Source organism: Xenopus tropicalis, chromosome 6, assembly GCF_000004195.4.
Source record: "Xenopus tropicalis strain Nigerian chromosome 6, UCB_Xtro_10.0, whole genome shotgun sequence".
NCBI lineage: Eukaryota > Metazoa > Chordata > Amphibia > Anura > Pipidae > Xenopus > Xenopus tropicalis.
In genome coordinates this window covers 111849471-111872031 of record NC_030682.2, presented here as the reverse complement: position 1 = coordinate 111872031, position 22561 = coordinate 111849471, and the positions used below count along the sequence as shown (strand labels likewise).

The 22561-nt window shown below is 40.1% G+C and overlaps 1 protein-coding gene across 1 annotated transcript; it reads right to left on the bottom strand.

Annotated features, from left to right (window-relative positions):
• Positions 1-136: 136 nt before the first annotated feature.
• Positions 137-20966, bottom strand: rnf125 (ring finger protein 125, E3 ubiquitin protein ligase). The gene is made up of 6 exons (XM_002934120.5): positions 20617-20966; positions 5895-6048; positions 5633-5727; positions 5018-5117; positions 4685-4789; positions 137-3724 (listed from the first exon to the last, which is right to left on the bottom strand). The coding sequence occupies exons 1-6, from the start codon at positions 20754-20756 to the stop codon at positions 3638-3640; spliced, it is 681 nt and encodes a 226-aa protein (XP_002934166.1). The 5' UTR covers positions 20757-20966; the 3' UTR covers positions 137-3637.
• Between the last annotated feature and the right edge of the window lie 1595 nt (positions 20967-22561).

Sequence of the window (22561 nt, the reverse complement as noted above, 5' to 3'; positions counted from 1 at the left end):
CACATCATTCTTAAAATACGACATAAATAATAAAGACCAATGTAAAGCTGTTTGGAAATGGTCATTCTAACATACTAAATGTTAACTTAAAGGTGAACCACCCCTTTAAAAGACAAAAGCTACAACAAGGAGTCAGTCCTAAGGTAAAAACCTTTTTATTGTGTCAAAACATGTTTAGCATTTGGAATATGGAATTCCCACTGTAAAAATATTCAAGTACAATACAAAAAATATCAAGAACTCTAAGTTCAAGGGTAATACTTTAATAGTTATTGGAAAAACAATTACTTATTATCCAAACACATATTTTATTTACATAGTCATACTGTATAAATTAGAGGCAGAGTTAGTCAACAGGGGCCCAAAACAAAGAGGCCTCTAACAAAGACCCCATCTAAATGGCATTTTTCATTCAGCAGTTGCTGAATTTTTACTCTAGTATCCGCCAAGCACAGCTCAACTGGCACAGACTGCCTTTCCCTGACAAACAGGAAAAATAAAATGTATTGTGTACTTTTATTAAGAAAAGTTTCTGGCCAGGGCAAATGTCCTCTGTATACAGCTGCCACCTTTGCCGGGCTTTAAACTCAGATGCGCATGATGACGTCAGTGCCGGGCGTCGCTAACATCATCACACAAACCGCCAACGTGATGTGTGATGACCTCAGGGTCAGGTTTATTGCGTTTGGAAAAACACAATTCCAAGGGTTTCAGCTGGGTTTTTAAAATTCTGAAGGTTTTGACCCAGACAGCCCATTAAAAAAAAACGGACTGTCCAGGACACTGGACCAACCTCTGTGTGCAGTCCCAGGCTTGCTCTATGAATCATACACATTTGGGGGCAGAATTATCAAAGTGTGACATTAGAGCTCACTACAGAAAAACTCACTTTCAACTCATTTAAAAATCCCATAGGAATGAATAGAAAGTGAGGTTTTCTGTAGTGAGTTCTAATTTCACACTTGTTGCAGTAATTGCACAGTTATGCTCTCACCATGTACATAAAACAGAAAACTAAGTATTACAGGAACACATTTTTTAGTAAAATTAAAAATAAACAAAAAACTGTAAAATAACATTATTTCTGTAAGTCAAGGTATTGTCAGGAGGGAAGGATCATATAAACGGGCTTTTTCAATTGTGAGTTTGTGACTTTGAGTTTGTTTATTTTAATCAAATAAACTTGCATGTTGAATGCTTGCTTATTTATAAGGAATACTTGTTCAAAGTAAAAAACTTTTTTGAGTTTACACGGCTTGACTTTGCCTAGTACAACTCCCATTGGCTTCTTTAGAAACACCCAAGCTTTCATATGTCGAATGTTTACATGCCAGTTTTTTGCACTTAATAAATTCCAGGCATTCAAGTTTTTGAAACATAATTCACATTCAAGTTTTCTAGAGCACAAAAACTTGAATCATGAAAAAAAATCAATCTCAAACATTGATAAATCTCCCCCTAAATGATTGTCAATATACAGCAGAAGCCAAGTACTGTGTACATGTATATCTGTCAGTTTAACTCCAAAGCATACAGAAATTTGTTAAGCTAGAGTGCAGATTTTGGGAATTTAAGTTTCTTAATGTGCTGTTTTTGTGGAGTTTGACTCCGTTAACCATTCTTATTCCAGTTTTACTTTTCGCCACCTTACTAACCCCCCCACAACCTACCAAATGTAACTTCAGATTTAAGATCTGGTTATGATGGGCTCAGGCAAGTGGTAATGGTTATTGGACCACTTGCTCCCAACAATGGCAGTGACACATCTGGGGAATGCTGCAATTCCATCTGACCCTGAATAACAAACCTGACCCAATTTCATTCTGTGAGACACACTGGGAAGAGATGCAATGGAATCTCTTGTAAGTCTCTTGGTCATGCCAAGTCTAATCCCAGTACTGCTCATATATACAGTGTGCATGCAGTCATATATGCATTAAAGGCAGCAACTGTGTTCATCAGTGCATGAATTCTGTTTTTCACAACTCTGCATGTGTGTGTGTACCAGTACATAGGGATAAACGTACACTATCTGATCCACAGAAAGTGTACACACAGAAATTAACTGGAACTTGGTATGCAGTAAATACCTTTACAAAAAAAAAGAAAGGTTTATAGGTATCATGATTTCTATGAAAGTGCTATGGGGTCTGGGTTACTCCAGCCTTTATAAGAGCTATCCTGATGCCAATTACACTTACAGCAGGTTCCGTCCCAGTACTGTACTAAGTGACAAATGTTCAGTTCCCTCTGTGCAACAGTCTCACTGTATGGGGCAAGAAAGCAACTTTCTTTGTAATGGATCATAATGTCAAACTAAGCAATAGCTCCAAATAAAGGGCAGACCATTACAGTACCTGTACAGAGCTGAGATAATTTCTTGCTATACAACCAAAAAACGACCAGCTGAAACCATACAAAATGGGTTGTTTTTATTAACACTGGAGACAAACATCACCAGTGATGTCACCCATGGCAACCAATAAGATCTTTGTTTTCTAATTCCTGGTTGGTTGTTATCAGCAACAACAATGTAGTGTTTGTCTTCAATGTTAATAAATACTCCCCAAGATGTATCTTTAGGCCTGCATGCCTCCTGCAATTCTAGCATCCAATCTTATGATATCCTGCATGAGGCACAGGCTGAAAACAGCAATGGAAGCGAATCATCTATTATTTTTAACCATTCATATATCACTTATGGATAATGTGTAGGAGATCATATGCAATACGGTCATAGCTGATGGATGGTGCTACACATGCTCTGTAGGCAGAATGGTTCCCAGTCAGCTGAAGGGGAATATGCTGCTAAGTAGCTGGCACAGTTCTCCCTGAGAAGTGATAAAACGCCAAGTGCCATTGTGTTCTATGAGTGAGCGGTTTTCCTTATTTGCTCATTTGATACTTCGATACGACAAAGAGGAAAGCAAAATCAACCCAAATTTGTGATGAAAAGCTGTATATGTAGCTATCTGTTTAGCATTCTATGTGAGACTGGCCTTTATGCTGCTTACCTATCAAACAACACTTTTATTACAAATGGTGCTACTTTTCTATGCTTGGATTTTCTTCTTTTTGTCATAAAAAACAGGATATATTTTTCGCTTTTAAGCACTAGGAATACCTGATTCACTCCTTTTACTGGCTTTTCAGCACCACATTTTCTTGCAGGACTTTCAGAACCATCAAGACAAACTTTCCAGAGGTCATGGCCACTTTAAATAGTCCTGATCCAACATGGCCGATTCGTGACAGTTACAGGCCCATAAGGAATGACATTAAGGGATGTTGTAGTAGAGTGTTGTGAAGGGATATCTGGGTTAACTAAATGGGAACAACAAATATTTAGGATGCTAACAAATGAAGCCAAAAAAACACACGTAATAAAATAAAGCTATGGCCTGCCAAATGTTCAGTCAGCACTAACTTTGTTATTTAAAGTCAGGTTGCCTGTCAGTTGAGTGAACCCTCATTTGTCTGAGTATAAATATTCAGTGGTTTAAAAATGCCAAGTTGTAGTTCTATGCCTTTTCTCCAATAAAAAATATTCACATAAGAAGAATAAATGATACGCAGGCCAAGCAGTTTAGCATAAAGCATATCAGTCCACTGAGTCTTGTTTATCATTCCACTGAGATCAGGATCTGTTTGTATGCCTCATGTAATGTATCAGCGAAAGATCTAGAACTCTTTCAATAAGTGCTTCTTCCACAATGTTTATATCCTAAAACAAACAAAAACAGAAATAAATCAGTTATTCATGTAAATCTGGCTAGAGATGGCTAGGGATGACTGTAAAGGCCCCCACGGGCCGATAGAAGCTGCCGAGTCGGTCCCTTGGGGCAGAAACGAGTGGGCTGGCCGACCGATATCTGGCCTGAAATTGGCCAGCTATCGGTCGGCCAGGTTAGAAAATCCAGTCGGATCAGGGACCGCATCGGCTCGTTGATGCGGTCCCCGAACCGACTGCCCTATTGCCACCAAACGATCAGATTATTTATTTTTTTAACATCAAGCTCCCTGATATCGCCCACCCGTAGGTGGGGATATTGAGGGAAGATCCGCTCGCTTGGCGATCTCGCCAAACGAGCGGATCTTACCGTGTATGGGGACCTTAAGATGGCAAGCTCCTGGCTGTAAGTAAAAAGGCAAGGTGGCATGTTACTTTTGACCTGGGCTGGAAAACTTGAGATTCAGTTTACTGTTTCAATGTGTGGCTCCAGGATCAGAATGGGCCAGTGGAACATTAGGAGAAAACCTGGTAGGCCTCAGCCCTTATGGGCCCGTCAGACCTAGGCCCGCTCCCTGCCATGATCTCTACAGGCTCCCCCAAAGGTTTTTCAGCAGCTGCAAGTTGTCAGGATAAGGAGGAAGTACAAGGTACATGGTGCATTGGGTTGGGTGGACATTGCTGGGGTGCAGTGTTTCGTGAAAGGGTAGGGGCTGTGGGTCCTTGAAGTTGGGGCCCTAAACACCCTAGTCCAACATCCATAACATCATATCTAAATAACACTATTGTACATGTTGCATATGTTCTTTTGCTTTTTCTGTTATAAAGTATGATACACTAAACTTCATGTTAACATTAAACATTCCACTTATAGTTCAATATAAAAGGATATCTGCTTGTCTTAAAGCCATTGCCAGTTTTATATTGCAATAAACCAATTAATTGTGCTCTTACTATGTAATTTTCATAGTATATGGAGTGTCTTGCATGAAGATGCCTCAAAAAGCTCATTGTATAACTTGAGTCTCCTCCAGGCATCAGGCGACAAATTGGGCACACCTAAAATTTTACAAAAGTAAATTTATTATAACAGATTGCAACAAATCTTACCTTTCAATGCACAAAATACAGTGGCATGTTCACAAAAATGTAATTAAAAAAAATATTTAAGCTCTTTATAAAAGAGGTCTACATGACTCAATGGTCAAGTAATAGTCAACAAAAAGACATTATTTTACTCAAGCCCCTGTTGTGGGGGAAAGTTAAAAAGAATATGAAGGTACTTACCACCAGTCTGCTTTCTGTGCTGTGGTAGGTAAAGCAGTGTTGCACAAGGCCATCTTCGTCAAATTCCAGGTGGCAAAATGGGCATGCAAACATTTCATCTCTAAAAACAGAAGTGAACAGGGTCTCAGTTATGTAAAGCATGAAACAGTGTCACGGGTTTAATTCCTTTAATTGCACCTGTGTTTCTAGCATCTTTCTATAAAGCATATATTCAATTTAAGCTCTAAATTAACAAATTGTTCTCTGTTTGCCTGCACATGCCGTACCTATGCTATCATGTTAACATATTGTTTACTAGGACCTTAGTCCCAAAGGTCGTTAGGTAGTAATTGGGGATTAATGTATATAAACTATCAACCTGCAATCACTGACAAGGATTCCTTAAGTGAGAATTGAGGGCTAATTCCCAGTGGCAGGTGTGTGTGCATAGGAATGCACCTGTATTTGCACAACTGATCAGATTAAGAACACTGATCCATCCATTGTTTTTTTTCAACAGCCACTTTTTGGTTCACTGCTAACAGCACTCTGTGACATAAATGATTGGCTATGGGTAGCAAATGGGCTGTTGCTGAGTCTGCTGAATGGTATTATTGGGAAGTAAAAATATCAAACCTGCACGTAGTTCTTCCAAGTTCCTCCAGGGGACCATATTTTGTTATGTATTGCTCACACATGTTTAAATGAGCCCTCATATCACTCAGGCACACCTAAAACATAAAAAAATAACAAAACTGAAAATACAAAAAAACATAAACATAAAATATACCAATGATGTGATTTCTAGGTAAAATACTGCATTGGGTGTAAATAACTGCATCCATTAGAGCACTTAGCACACAGCACTTGCTTCTCATATACAAGATATTTTTTGTACCTTCTCCTCACATTCTTCACAATTCTGAAACACAGTCTTCATCTTCTTCATTATATCCACAGCCAGGGTTCCTTCAGATGATAGGTGAGTGCGGCAGTAAGGGCAGGCGTATGTATTATTCCGGAGACTAGCTTTAATGCAAGTTTGGCAAAACCTTAATGAAGAGAATAAAATCAATGAATAATACAATCCGTTTGGGACATGTAGTTCTTAAGCAGCTTGTCAGGGTCAATAACATTTTCTATTCTGCAGCACAAAACTGCTTAATTACTGTTAAAAAAAATGTAGTTTAAAAATACAAAGGAAATAAGATGGTAATTTTTAGTAAGCACATACAGACCAATGGGGTCCGTTATGCAGAAGGAATGTCTTTTAACCATGATTACTTATTCTGCTTAATTGTGGGCACCTTAAAATTGTGTGACACAACTTACACATGTTGTTTGTCAAGCTCAGGTTGCTTTGTTGCTTCGTGGGGCGAATAGGATTTCCAGCACACAAACGCATACAGTGCCGAAAATGGCATTAACATACAATTCTTTAGGTATAAAGCACTTGTGTTCGTAGGTGCAATACATGAAGGGAGACCTGCAAATAACATCTACTCCATGCAGTTTTTAAAGAGCTAATTCATCTTTCGTCTGTTATAGAATGGCCTATTCTTAGCAACTATTCAATTGGTATTCATTTTATAGCTTTTGAACCATTTAGCTGCTTCTTCTGCCTCTTTCTAGCTTTCAAATGAGGGTCACTGACCCCAGCAGCCAAAAAACTTTTGCTCTCTGTGGCAATAATTTTACTGTAACTTTTTATTACTTTTCTTTCCTTTTTTCACCCTCTTCTATTTATCTTTCAGTCCCTCATTCAAACCATTGACTGGTTAGTAGCCAAAATCCACTCCAGGTGCAGACACAGAAGAATGCTGATTCAAGCGTAGTGTGGCATAAGCTGAAGAGTAAATGTATTTGGCTGCACAGATTACAATTTAAATCAAAAGCAATCTGTGATGCCCTGCAAGATGTGTTTATTAGAAGTGCCCCTGAATTTTCAAGTGATTTGTCAATCTTTTTTAAAAGTGAACTAACCCTTTAATTCCAGGGCACACCTGATGTGTACTTTCGTATACTTGTGCTATGCACCTTACTTAGCAAAGCAGAACCAGCTTCTGCTGTGATATGAATCATAAGCACTCATGCAAGTTCCTTTGTGAATAGCATTCACATGGGCAAAGTTCAGGGGCATATTTAGCTCACCACAGAAAAATTCACCTGCTTTCTATTCACTCCTATGGGATTTTTAAAACCGTATTTATCAATGGGTGAAAGCTAGAGTTCACAATTTGATTAAATAAACTTCTTCAAATCCCATAGGAATGAAAAGTGGGTAAACTTTTCTGTGGTGAGCTCCAATCTCGTATATTGATAAATCTGCCCCTTAGTTTTAACTGTTAGTAAATTATCTTGTCCAGTGTATTTCATGTCAAACATTCTAACCTTTAGGTTTAATTACTACTTTAAAAATGTTAAACTATTTATTGTTTGCTTACCCAGGACATTTGCTTTGATGCCTGAAAGTTACCAGCCCCCAAGTTTAAAACTGGAGACCTAAATGTGTACTAATAAACTTTGTAATTATATTTTCTTACTATGTTATTTATTACCTGCCTTGTCACGTCTGTTTGTTAAATAGATTATAAACATAACGTTGAACCTTTTTGACCTTATTTTCCTTGACTCAGACTGAACTCTGCACTTCTGTAGTTGCTTGGAATAAAGATTGATATTTGCCATTTTTCAGCCATTTTTTCATGAGGGGCAAACAGGGCACAGTGTACACTCCTCCCGACTTCTATCCCTACCATAACTTGTGTGCCATGACAGGGAGTAAGGTCAGGGCTGCCTTGCACATTTTGCCAGATTGCAGAGCGCCACAAGATCCCTCTTATGTTTGGAAGATGAAACTCGGAAAGCCATAATAAGATTTATTTGAAGTAAAACATGTAGGGGTAGATTTATCAAAGTGTGAAATGAAAGCACACCACAGAAAAATTAACCCACTCTCCATTTATTCCTATTTTAGAAGTGTATTTATAAATGGGTAAAAGTTAAAGTTCACTATTTGATAAATATGCTTCTAAAAACCCCTTATGAATAAATTGAAAGTGGGTGAATTTTTCTTTGGATTTTTCTTTGGTAAACTGTAATTGCACACTTTGATAATCTGCCCCATAGTGACCCCAATATAGTTCTAAGAACTTAGTCAAACCAAAGGGAATTATCCTGAATAGCAGTGGCAACAAAGTGCATTTATTTATCTTAATCTATCTATCTATCTATCTATCTATCCATCTATTGTCTATCTGGCTATTCAGAGCAGAAACCTTGTAAACCAAATTAAATTTGCGATAATACTTATCAAATTAATAGGTGGAATATTCATATAGTACATAAATATAACCATAACAACAACAATAAGGTGTTCTTCATACAGTTTTTCAGCTTAAATGTAATTTATTTCTTGCTACTATGCAACATCTTCTTTGCTAAAATATGACCCCTATGATATAAACAGACAAAGTGTTCTCATTATTGAAAGTAACAGCAGTTTATGCCTATGGCACACTGAAATATGTGTATTTGAGCAGTGGTATACTGGTCACTCCAACATATGTGTACTTCTATAACACATTACAAGGAAAAGTGACAAGTGACCTGATGATAGGGGCATTTTGACCACCACCGCCTGATAACAGCTATGGTTAACACGCCTCATGTGTTATTGGCCTTACTGAGCAAAATAGGCCATATAAAGCAGTTGTTATTGATAATGCTTTCCATGTTAATACATTAGCATTATAACATGCACCAAGGCAAGCTAACATTAAGCTACACTACTGATTAGATTTTAGATCTCTTTGAAGAATGAACTTTAATAAAGGTTAACCAGTAGTGCAGGATTTTCCTGCATGTTATGTACTCCTTCAGCAAATGAGCAAGAAAGCTGAAACTTCCTAGTGACAGGTCAACCTCAAATAAGTAGTTCTTTTATCATTGCTATTCCTGCAGACAGACACTGGGCTGGGGAAAGCAAATACTGGGCTGGGAAAAGCAAACAGTCGCAAGCAAATCCATAGCACTTTCTACATGGAAAGGTGAGAACAATGAGAAGCAATGTATAGGATAATGCAGAACAGGGCTCAGTGTATTGGTTTGGAACTAAAGGTTATGTTATATTTATACCTTTATACCTTATATATATCAATACAAGTACAGAACATTTCTTCTCTGCTGGCAGCTATCCACTACATAGGGGTATGATATTATGATTATGATAGGTTGGTGTTGCTATTTCTATTCTCTAAAAATGTATCCCTCAAGGCAAGAAAGTATGGAAACTGCTTGAAGGTGATAGGGACTCAACTTGCAGTTCTAGTCTTACCCAAACTGATACAATGGGGTGTAATTAGCAGGCAATCCACCAAGATGTCTTAGAAAGGATCAATGCAATCTGCACAAAGGTCTGCAGTGTGTTCTATCACCTGCTGTTACCAATTCCTTTACTGGCCCATGGCCTTTGCGAGTAACTGGAACTGGTTCCTCAGCATTTTCCAGAGACAAGCAAATGAGGCTTCTCTGAGAAAGTGCACCTTCCAGCACTCCCAGCTGTTTCAGCTGACACTCGGTTCTATGGCAGTAGTGCTTAGGAGCCCATATAAGCATAGATGTATTGTCTCTTTGTTAAAAGCCTTTTAAGCTATGCAGTAAAGTACTTAAGTGGCCTCAGATAAAATCTGTAGGAAGCAACATGCAAGGAAAATTAAAAGGACTTATTAAATGCTGATTTTTTAAAAAGCACAAATATAATGCTGTACATCCTAATTCATCAAAACTAACTGTGTTCAAAACTCAAGTAAGAACTCATACACAATGTTCCCCTGCGGTGGGTTTCTCCTGCGTTCCACTGCAGAGAAGCGCAGGACGTAAAGCAGCCCATTCTTTCTTACCAGCCTGTACTGATACAGACGCATCCAAGTGCAAGTGCTTACTTACATGCACCTTTCTCAGTATTGGCTGGGCTAAATACAGTGTACATAAAGGATGCTTAACCCAGTTATTACTTACCTCCCAACATTTTGAAATTAGCAAATTTTTTTGGTCATGCCCATTTTTGCAACCACACCCCCTAAATACCACTCCCATTTGACTAAATTTGCCAGGTTATTTAAAGTTTGAGCACATTTCTGGGGATTTTGGGGGTCCTGTTTTATGTGTAATTACAGTTTTGCTGAAAAAGGTGAAATTGCCCTTTAAGCTGCAAGTCTCAGTTCCCCCAATTGTATCTCAGTGCAGGGGGGGGCTTTTTACCTTTCTGGGCTCTCTGCCAAAAGCTACTTTTAATTAAGGCTAATGTCAGATGAGGCATATGGCATATATTTTCGGCAAGCGGAAAAGCGATTGCCGAAAATAACGCCACACGCCTCCTACCTGTGCCTGCACCGGAATGAATGACATACGCTCCAGTGCAGGCACATGTATCCAAAATACACATAAAAAGCAAGAGAATGCAAAGTCTCATGTTTTTATGCGTATTCTGCCTACATGTGCCTGCACTGAAGCGTATTCCATTCGTTCGGGTGCAGGCACAGGTAGGAGGCGGATGGCGCAATGTAGTCCTGACCATTTGTTTCAAGTTTTCGACTGAAAAAGGAAAGTCATTAATAAATATATTTTTAAAGGAGTAATCCAAAGTAACCAATCAGCAATTGACACAGACAAACTGACACTGTCAAACGACCGATTCCCGAACGATCTGATACTATCGTTAAGTTATCGTATAGTTGATGGTGTGCGAACGATCGTCGGCTAATTGACCCGACATTATCGTCCCCAAAATCGATCAGCCAGGTTTAAAAATTTTAGTCGTTTAACGATAAAATCTGCCAGTTGGTGTGAGTGTCAGACATTTGTCTTCGAACGATTGTTCTCTGTGCATGTCATGATTGCCAGCAGCGGAAGTCAACGAACATAAATAAATAAATACAGCTTCCGCCACGACATTGGATCGTACGTAGATGTACGATCGTATGTATTTTACGATAATGAAATCTTTTGCAAATTATCGTTGCCCGTGGCTGGCATATCGTATGGAAACCCGATCGCCATACGATCGTTTGTCGATATAATCGTTCGTCCCACAACGAGTGAAATCGCCTCGTGTATGGGGACCTTAAGGCTAGTGCCAAACAGGCCTAATTCTCAGCCTGCGGAAAAACGCAGGCCTGCTAGCTTGCCTACTACCGCAAGCATTGTCTCTACCCAGGTACAGGCAGTTCTAGCAGATATTTATGTTAAATTGTTAAATTTCCAGCCAATATCCACAGCATCTGCCTGCAACTGGGCAGAGACAATGCTTCCGGGTGCAGGCAAGCTAGCAGGCTGGTACCAGTGTAGGGGCTGATTCTTGGGCATTTTCTACAGACCAAGAATCAGTCCTGTGTGGCATTAGCCTAAAGCTTTAGCAAATGATTGTCTGTTACTGGTTACCACACTGCAGATCTCTCCCTATGTTAGTGTGTTTCCATATACATATATATCCAGTGTATAAATATAACAACTACACATATGCACCTGTAACACCTGCACGCGGGCACACTCATTTTCTCCTTTTTGTCATTGTGTGGAAGAGAAAGATGCAAAACAGGAAATAAAACATTGCTGTAGCAGAGAAAGGAAATGTGTATTGTATTACCAACAATCCCCAGAAACCAAAGAAATTAAAAAAACAGATGGAAAAAAGAACAAAGAAAGTGTATATAACTTAAAGGAACACATTTTTTGTTCCATTTTACTCCTCCTTTGTTGTGTAACAAATATATTTCTGCCAAGTTTGCAATATGAATAATTCATTTATTAGGGTTTGTGTACACAAATGGGAATCGGACAACTTTTTTTTATCACTTAAAACTATGTAAAATAAAGGCACAGAAAGCACTTCTGTTATTGTAGATCTATTTTCCAAAGCCTATTTTAACCCTTTGCCTAAATAGTGCCCTTTGATCTTTCTGAGCTTTCTGTTGCTAGGCAGCACGTGGGGCTGCAAAGATCAAAGAGGAATCTGAAAACTTAAAAACTGATACTTGTCAGTCGGCAGCAAAGATACTATGACCTATGGAAAGCGTTTAATGTATTTTTATTTGCATGTTGGCAAAATATTCAGTGCAATGTATAAATTGTTACAGTGCACTACTATACACACATTTACATAGGTAATGTAGGCAAAGGGCAACATTAACTTTTTTTTTTTTTAGCATTTTACATATATTTGAGAAATTCTCATTCATCCAGGGCATAATATATCTGTAGTAAAAAGTCAAATCTACTGGACCTGCTGTGTTTTTCTTGAAGATGTTTCACTAGTCATCCAACTGGCTTTCTCAATTCTGAATTGAGAGAGTTGGATGACTGGGAAACGTCATCAAGAAAAACACAGCAAGTCCAGTTGATTTGACTTATTACCACAGACATTTTACATATAGTTAAAACAATGCATGTGCTAACAGCCCTACAGATACATTCTGCTATTCCACACAGTGAGATACAGTATATATATATACAGAACAGTGATATACAACAGATAGATATATACCGAAAAGTGATGTATAGCACAGTTATATATGGCACAGATGCACATTTATAATCTAGCCAAAAATATGTATGCTCTCATTTCATAGATATTCTGCTCCGATCGAAACAAAGTGGCTTTTGTGCATGGTTCATAAATGAACTTGTTACATATTTACAAGCTGTAAGAAACAGTGTAGCATGTTGTGTTTTTTCAGTGAGTAATGATCCCATGACTTCCCTCTCTAACTCTATCCTCCATCCCAGTGTTCTTCCTGGCCTATTGTTCGTGTCAGGATATGAGTTGTGTTACTGTTCAGTGACATCACTTCCACACAGCACACAGCGTAACCACTGATAAGTGCAAGGGAAATATGTACAACTGACTGGTAACTTGTATCCATCTGAGTAGCATAAGGTGGACGGACAGGGAACTACATTATGGTAGCTTAGTTACATATAGATACTAAAGGGATTTTATATAATATGTGCCTGACAATAAAATAAATAGGTCTGATTCCTATTATTGTCTTCTTCTATAGAGGAATTCTTTCATCCAACTAAAGTGCTTACAAGTATGTTTGTTAATTACAGTAGTGATTGTTCTTGCAAAGAAATGTATATCCTGTAGCAGTGAAAGGAACGTGTACCCTCTTTATAAGAAAGCCATATTGTATATAAATGCTGGACACTGCTTGCTAAGTCCATATATGTTTGAATCAGTTTCAGAAGCTGTGTTTACATTGCATTACTCACACTCGCTCTGCATTTAGCCACTTTACAAGCGCATATAAACCCCGAGTGTAATTACGCTTATACAGGGCTGCCATCAGAAATCACAGGGCCCTATACAACAAAATTGTTAGGCCCCCACCCCAGAGCCTAGTGCATAAGAACCAAAACACACATCGGTGGCCAGGGCCCCTAATGGAGCCAAGTTGAAAATGGTACCAGATTCAGCCATTACACCCCCTACACTCCTCCAGCTCTGCTTTCTGATCGCACAAATCTCTAGACAGTGCTGGCTGCATTACTTCCAAACCAAATCTCTACCCTAAGGGTAATGCCACACAAAACGTACGGCGCATATTTTGGGCAAGCCGAAAAACACTTGCTGAAAATATGCTTCATACACTTCAAACTCCCCCTACCTGTGCCTGCACCCCAATGAATTGAATACGCTCGGGTGCAGGCACATGTAGCCGATATCCGCATAAAAATGTGAGAATATTCAAAGTCTTTTGCGTGCAATTCAATTCATTCAGTTGCAGACACAGGTAGGGGGAATTTGAAGCGTATGAAGCCTATTTTCAGCAAGTGTTTTTCGGTTTGCCCAAAATATGCGCCATACGCTTTGTGTGGCATTAGCCTAAAGGTGGCCATACACCAGCAGATCCGCTCGCTTGGCGCCAAGCGAGCGGATCTTCCCCCGATATCCCCACCTACGGGTGGGCGATATCGGGGAGCATTTAGGTAAAAAAAATAATAATCAGATCGTTTGGCCCTGGGGCCAAACGATCGGATTATGTGGGCGGCAATGGGGCAGTCGGATCGGGGACCGCATCAACGAGCCGATGCAGTCCCCGATCCGACCGGATTTTCTAACCTGCCCGATCGAGATCTGGCCAATTTCAGGCCAGATATCGGTCGGCCAGGCCGCTCTGCCCTGCCCATACACGGGCCGATTAGCTGCCGAATCGGTCCAAGGGACCGATATCGGCAGCTATAGTCGGCCCGTGTATGGCCACATTTAGTTCTGGAGGGCAGGAAAACAGCGTGCAGGGTTGTTTGTTACTAAGATTAGCTTAAGTGAAAAGCAGAGGCATAAAACAACCCTGTGTGCTGCAGTGCTGACCGTTTCCCTGTAGTTCAGCCAGTGGCGAACTAAGGATTTGTGCAATCAGTAATCAGAGCTAATGGAGTGAAGGGGGAAACACAGGCAAGGAATTGCTTTTTTTATTTATTAAAACTGAGAGGATATTTTAAGTAAATTAGTAATAGTTTTCTTTTTTTAATAGCGAACCTGGGACCATTAGGGCTTTTAGTTTTTTTACTTACACTCTCTCATTACTAAAGGGGGGCCCTGCAGTGCTGCAATTACTTGGATTAGCCAGCCCCCCTTCCTGCTGTCAGTAAGTTGCAGACTTGGGTAGGGAGGGCAGGAGGTCTGTGCCTGCATTTTCTTTCCCCTACACAGCTTCCCGTACTGCTCGCTTTGTCACAGAAGTTTAAGTCCCGGTAGAGCTGCAGAGGGATTGGCTGGGTGATGTGAACTTCACCCCCCCCAGTCCATCCAATGCCCATGCTGCTTTATTGAGACTTAACCTTTTATGACAATTGAGCAGTACTGAAAGCTGTGTTGTTGTTTATACCAAATGATCCCAGTTTATTACAATAATAATGTATGTACTAGGTTCAGGGTCCAATGCTGGACTCTTTGCCTTAGAAGAAATTAACAGTAAGGGATCACAGGACAAGAAGCAGTACATTTAAGTACATTTAAAGCACCTACCCCAATAAAATTGAGGGCATGGGTTTCCTATAGTAAGGTTGGGTGCATATCTGTTCTCATTAGAACCCCTGCAATTAGGTTCTTAGGGTTCAAAGAACACATGACTCTCCTTCCCTTGACCCTGTATAACTTGACAAAATGATAGGAGCTGTAGTCAGTAGCAACCATTTATTATTATTAAAATTTATTTATAAAGCGCCAACATATTCCGCAGCGCTGTACAATAAGTGGGTTTCATACATTGGACATACAGAGTAACATATAAAGCAATCAATAACCGATACAAGAGGTGAAGAGAGGCTTGCCCAAAAGAGCTTACAATCTACAAGGAGAACAATGGCAGAGGTGAACCCCATACTGCCTTGCTCAGAGTATAGTTGGTTAGGTTGTCCTTTAGGGCTCCAGAAATATATTTATAACATTACCCCAAAGGGGAATCCCTACGATTACACCGAGTGTAAAGGGGCCTATGGGAGTTATTAAGTGAGCAGCTGCTTAGCTGCCTAGCAATATAGCAATTAAAGTTTTTACTTTGGATTCCAAGTAAACCTGCCTGCATAACCTCAATCCTAACAGTTGAATACAGTATGAAATGGCTGACTTCATGGGTCTTTGTCTTCTTTTTACCCCACTTCACCTTTTCCTCAATGAAATTCACTAGATGGTAAATAGCTGAGTCTAGTGAGCAGTGGTGAAGTGTGGCAAAGAGAATAAGCAGTCGGAATTTGCTGTCTAAGTGACAGTAGCATCTGAACTGATAAGCACAACACTTTATCTCCCTCTCACAGAAAAGGACTAAATAAATCAGATATCTGCCTTGAATATTGCCATTCTGTATAAATATTAGGGAAACAGTTCAATGGCTATGGTTAGACAAAGTAGACAAAAAAGGGAGCACAATTAATTAAAATGCATTTTAATTTTTATAATTGAATGAAATATTACTATAGATGCAAAACATTTGTAAAATATGATCAATTGCTTTCTTTGCATGTGGCACCCTTGTTTCACAGATAGGCCTATGAATGCTGGAATTGACATTGTGGGGGAAAGGTAATAAATGGCATTAGCAGAAAATAAACGGGCTAAGAGAATCAAAAAATGGCAACAGTTTGCAAACATTTGTTTCCTTATTTTGTACCTATCTGGAGCCTGTAAAATATTAACAAAAAAGTTCAAAATAACCTCAAAAGATTCACAAACTTTAGATCTCTGTTTGTCTCTACATAGTTACATAGTTACATAGTTACATAGTTACATAGGGTTGAAAAAAGACCGGTGTCCATCAAGTTCAACCCATCCAAGTAAACCCAGCACACCTAACCCACACCTACCAATCTATACACTCACATACATAAACTATAAATACAACCACTAGTACTAACTGTAGATATTAGTATCACAATAGCCTTGGATATTCTGATTGATCAAGAACTCATCCAGGCCCCTCTTAAAGGCATTAACAGAATCTGCCATTACCACATCACTAGGAAGGGCATTCCATAACCTCACTGCCCTCACCGTGAAAAACCACCTACGCTGCTTCAAATGGAAGCTCCTTTCCTCTAATCTAAAGGGGTGACCTCTGGTGCGTTGATTGTTTTTATGGGAAAAAAGAACATCCCCCAACTGCCTATAATCCCCTCTAATGTACTTGTACAGAGTAATCATGTCCCCTCGCAAGCGCCTCTTTTCCAGAGAAAACAACCCCAACCTCGACAGTCTCACCTCATAGTTTAAATCTTCCATCCCCTTAACCAGTTTAGTTGCACGTCTCTGCACTCTCTCCAGCTCATTAATATCCTTCTTAAGGACTGGAGCCCAGAACTGCACTGCATACTCAAGGTGAGGCCTTACCAGGGACCTATAAAGGGGCAAAATTATGTTCTCATCCCTTGAGTCAATGCCCTTTTTTATACAAGACAGCACTTTATTTGCTTTAGTAGCCACAGAATGACACTGCCTGGCATTAGACAACTTGTTATCAACAAAAACCCCTAGATCCTTCTCCATTAAGGATACCCCCAACACACTACCATTCAGTAGATAGTTTGCGTTTATATTATTTCTACCAAAGTGCATAACTTTGCACTTATCAACATTGAACCTCATTTTCCAGTTTGCTGCCCAGTTATCTAATTTTGTCAAATCGCTCTGCAAAGCGGCAGCATCCTGCATCTACTGCCCAGTTGTAACCAGTGAAGCTGTTTAAAACATACCCCTTTGAGTAAATGAGGCTAGCTTTAAACTTCAGACACAAGTAGGTGGTCGCTGTTAGTCACATTTGAGGTGACAGTTTAATTGCCATGGAATGGCTGGTGTGTGACAGTGCTCATGTGACAAGGCCTAAAGTTGGCCATACACAATAAGATTTTTCTATCCCTAATGACCAATTTTAGTGTGTTCTGACAAATCCCTAAAATTATTGTAAGGTGGGCACCAAATGATTGTCAGAAGATCTTCGACGTTAACAATGAAATTTATCCATTGTCCAACTGTTTGAAGGGCCAAGCAGACAGCTACCCACAGTTTTCCTACCTTCAGCTAAACAATATCGCTTGAAATGGTAATTTTCAGATGAACAAATCATACTTTTAAACAATTGTTTTGGAATAAGCATGGACCCACAATAACGAAAAAATATTTTAAAAAAACGTCTACGGCCAGCTTTAGGCTAAAAGAACTTAAAAGACTCAAGAACTAAAAGAAGCTGTTTTCAATCCACATTTATTCTGACCAATTTGGGCATCCAATCTGATCAGGTCACATTCATGTTGAATAATGAGCTGTGGGGCTGTTGCAACTTTAGGAGTCCTATTGGCCATTATTACTTTTATGAGCGGTTCAACCAATCACATGATTCTTCCTGATCAAATCACAGTCACATAGTTATCTGTGTAACACACGCGTATTATATCTGCTATAACAATAGTCAATAGAGTGAGTTATCTGAGTAACTGCTGACTTGTTATACATGCTTTATACTGCTTTGGTTACTTTGTTTTACTGTATAATACAGAAGCATTAGTTTATCTTAAAGTCATGGCAACACAGGCAACTAAAGCTGCCCATACATTGGAGATATGATTATTTGTAACATATATGGTCACAACACTGACTGGTAAAGAAACAGTGAAGTAACACAGAAAGAAACATCCATGCATTAAAGAGCCAGTCAGGAAACCAGACCGATGAATAGTTTTCTCTCTTACTCTTACAGGAAAACAGACAGAGCATCATCCTTTGCCACTATCGTTCTCGCCTTATCCTCAGATTAACTGTACTAATATTCTTCCTTGTTTGAGCCAAACCAAATTTTAACCCTGCCTACTAAAACAACCAATAACCATAGTACAAGGAAGCCTATATATACCATCATTAATATTGTTACATCTGGCCTCATTCTGGCCTTATTTAGTTGCAACTTGTTTCAGTAGGGAGCAAACAATTTGCTGAGCTAAGCATTACTGGGTAGGCGAGGACAAGAAGGGACAGTGTTAGCATGACAGCCCTTGTGTAGAACTGTAAAATATGATTGACTATTAAGGTGCTGGGCATCTAGTCTAGTCAATGTATAGCCCAATAATGTACTTGCCCAAGGCCTACAAGTACATTAGCTGTAAAGTCCCCTGAGGCTGCCTCCGTAACACTTGCTAAAGCAGACAAATGGAGGCCTGACAAGCATTACACAATGTAAGGTCACCCGTTTGGTCCTAACCTAAAAGAAAACAAAATACAAACAAGGAATAGATATTTATGGGCCTCTGTGTGAATGACATTGACAGTTTTTAGCACAACAAAGCTCCACTTGTTATACCAGAGACTACTGACAATGATGTTTTGCATTACTGAGCAGAACTTGGCCTGGTTACCACTAAAACTGTAGCTGGTCTGGGCAACTGATTTATCAAAATGAAAAACTGTATTCAACTAGTCGCATAAGGGGTTCTTTACAATCATATCTGGGCGCTCTTAAACAGACATGATCGAGAGCACATACTGATGAAATTCAATAAGGTACTTAGTTCCAAACACGCTCTTGCACTTTCACATGGTTACCAATTAGTCCACCCTCTTCTGATGAATGTTGCACAACTGCACCTATGGAGGCTGGGAAACACTGAACTTGGAGGTAGCTCCAGGGTCTCACAGCAGGTTGCGTCAATATGTGTACCAGACTTGTCCAGTGAATTGGACGCAAACCCCTTTTGTAAATGCCCACTGGAACTAATGCAACTCCTACTATAGACACAATTATACTTCAAAACACAAGCACAATTGTGGCCGTTTTGATGCTTTGGTGCAACTGAGGCAGACACAATGTGTAGTGTGCCCTCAGTTACACAGGAATTGTAGGAATACCACTGCATTATGGGTAAGAAAAAACAAGTTTCTTCTGATATTACACTTGCACAGTGTACTTGTGTTTGCAAATAACCCCTATAGATTTCTCACTATTCCTATACTAGTACCTAGCATAACACATTACCAAATTGATTTAAAAAAAAAAAAAAAATTGTCACTGTGTCCACTGGGATCAGATGTAACAAGCAGCAGAGTACGCTACAAGCAGAGAGTCACTCTACTCTGGATAGAACAATGGTGCAGCCTGCTGCAGTCTTCTCAACACTTGCAGTACAATAGGATGCAGAAGCACCATGTGACCAAACTCACATAATTCCCACAGACTTAGGGGGGCACTAATGAGATCCATAATTGGACTTACTTTGTCAGAGCAAATCCCAAACTGTTCTTTCATGAAAAACTGACTCCATGCTTCACATACAAAGGACAGAAGAATAACGTTATTACAGATGATCCTGGATGGCTCAAATCCAGTTAGGACAGAATACAAAATTTTTGAAGCCCATGGGACCCTATTGGTTAAAGAAGGACTTTATTAGTATCAGCAGGCATCCTGCTGTGATTTTAGGTATAGGGAACTCTTGTGGGACAGGCTCTTAAAGCCATGTAAGTACTAGTTCTCTGGCACCCTTTAGCCCTAGCCAGGTCCATTTCCCTATGAGCTGACTAACCAGGGCCAGGGTTAGAGAAGTGAGGGTCCATGGCAACACAGAGAGGTCTAAGTTGAGACAAAATCAATAAATCAGGAATCTCCAACCTGAGGCTCAGTTTATGGGAATACAACAGCAGCAGCCTGATGTTTATAGTTAAACTGACCGACAACTGTCACAAGATATAATATGTCCTTTGTACTTTTGTCTAGGGTCTTGTCCCCAAAGGGCCCCTGTGCTGCTCGGCCCTTTCTAGCCCAGCGCTAGGCTGCCAGGGAGGAACAAAGGCTGCATGGCAGGATGTATAGGAAGCGCTATGCGCAGCACACAACACAAAACAAATTCACTTGCTTATTTACAATCGAACAGAACGGAGAAGGAATGGCCACCCTGTGCTTCTACACTCGCAACCGGCACCCACAACCAATATCAGTGTCACTGCCAATGGGCAGAGAGATGCCATGCTGCTAACAGTGGCGTATTGAGATTCCGAGATTATAAAAGAGCAACATGCCTTGATTTGACCCCGTAGCTGTGTGACACTGGCCAGACATGGCACCAACAGCTGCACTTACACATGCCCACAGCGCGTCCTCATCGGCCGGTTCAGCACTTCCAGGCACACAGCACAGTCGAAGTTTGGGTCGGGCTCTTGTTCGGTCAGAGACCGTGACTTGGCTTCTCGGTTGGCTTCGCTGCTGAGGATGGAGCCCATCTATACAGAAGTAGTTTGACCCAAGCTAGGCAGGGAAAGTGGCAAAAAGTCCCCGGTGCCAGTAGGGCTATAATAATTCCTGGCAAGGTCCAGCAGCAGTCAGCATGCGATGGGCTTGGAGGCAGCAGCTCGGGTTACAACTCCATGCGAAGCGCTAACCAATGAGCGACAGAATCTTTTGTTGCGAAGCCGCATGTGCCTAATGCCAGCGCAACAGTAAACAGGAGGGCTGGTAACATGAGAAGGGGGCGGGCCGGCCCAACGGGTTCGCTCTCCTCCCCCTCCATCTGTGCAAAGGAGCGCTTGTTGCTGACTGACACTGGGCAGCAGGAGGAGCGAACGGGCACTGTCATGGCAGGCTACTTCATGTGTACAACCAACAAGCCACTCACACATGTACCCAATTCCTTTTTATCCAGGAGAATAACAATCAGGGGTACCAGAAAAAGGCTCTATGATATAAGAAACCATTTGAAGTATTGGCTTACAAGGCTCCAGCAATGACAGAGTCCCCTACAGCTGTACCACCTATACCCCATCCCCCTACACTGCCCATTACTTCAGTAAATCAATTATTATTCCTTTAGTATTTTCCATTTAGATACAATTCCCAGTGATTTATACAGAGAATTCTTTGGTTTTTAGTGTGTTTGCGAGGTCTTTAATAAATCTCAAAAAAACTCGAATATATTCGAGATTGTATTTTCTTATGCAATTTATTTTATATCATGGCAAAAATCTAAAATTTTAATGAATCGCCCCCTTGTTATGACTTCTAGTTATGTCAACTCCTCCCAGGCAATTATACTATTAAAAAATAAACAGTCTTAGTGATGTTTAGCAGTTCAATCATTTAGGCCAATACAAGAGCTGTTAGGAAACACCAACCGTCAGTGAATTGAATCATTCATGGAAATAGGGAAAATAAACCAGTAACATTTCATATGTCGGTTCTAGAATGTTAGCTTTGTTAGCAAGAATTTGTTACATTCCTTTGGTCTGTTTTTGCATACTTAGCCTGCCAACTGAATAAACCTTTTTATTCTCTGTTACAGAAACACTGCAGGTATATTGTAACAAATCTAATATCAGTACAGTGTAGCACCATTTGTACAAGACAGGGAATATTGCCTTATTAGTTGAACTGGCTTAGCGATGGAAGACTAACTAGACCGGAGGGCTCATTTACGTCCGTTGCTCAGTCCTTCCTTACATCCTGAATAAGGCACTGCTGGGACCATTGATGAAGGGGAACCACTACCTCCTGACTAGGTTAGTTAGGTTTTTCATTGGGGCAGTTTATTTAGAGGTTTATTTAGAGGTGCCCATTGACCATTGATGAAGGGGAACCACTACCTCCTGACTAGGTAAGTTAGGTTTTTAGTTGGGGCAGTTTATTTAGAGGTTTATTTAGAGGTGTCTGCATAACTGCAGTGTAATTCTATGGTTGCAGTGTGTGTATATTCATATACGCCGTTTGCCCCTTGCCCTCCTTACAGAGCTGCCCTAGTTTTGGGCTGACATTACAATACAATATTCTACAACTGAACCCTTTCTACAGTGCCAGGTGAGTTTTATATTTTTAGAAATACACACCAAGCATTGTTTACTATTACCCTGCCACTTTATCAGCCTTTGCCCCTCCTGGCTTTGCATGAAGGGCTTATGTATTCAGTGATGCTCTGAAATAAAGACAGCTAGGATCTCAATACAAGAAGGCTGCTGGCTACTGAAGACAGGAAAGCAATAGACACCAGCAAAGGCACCATGAAATTAACTTTACTATGTCACAGCAGAAACCAGAC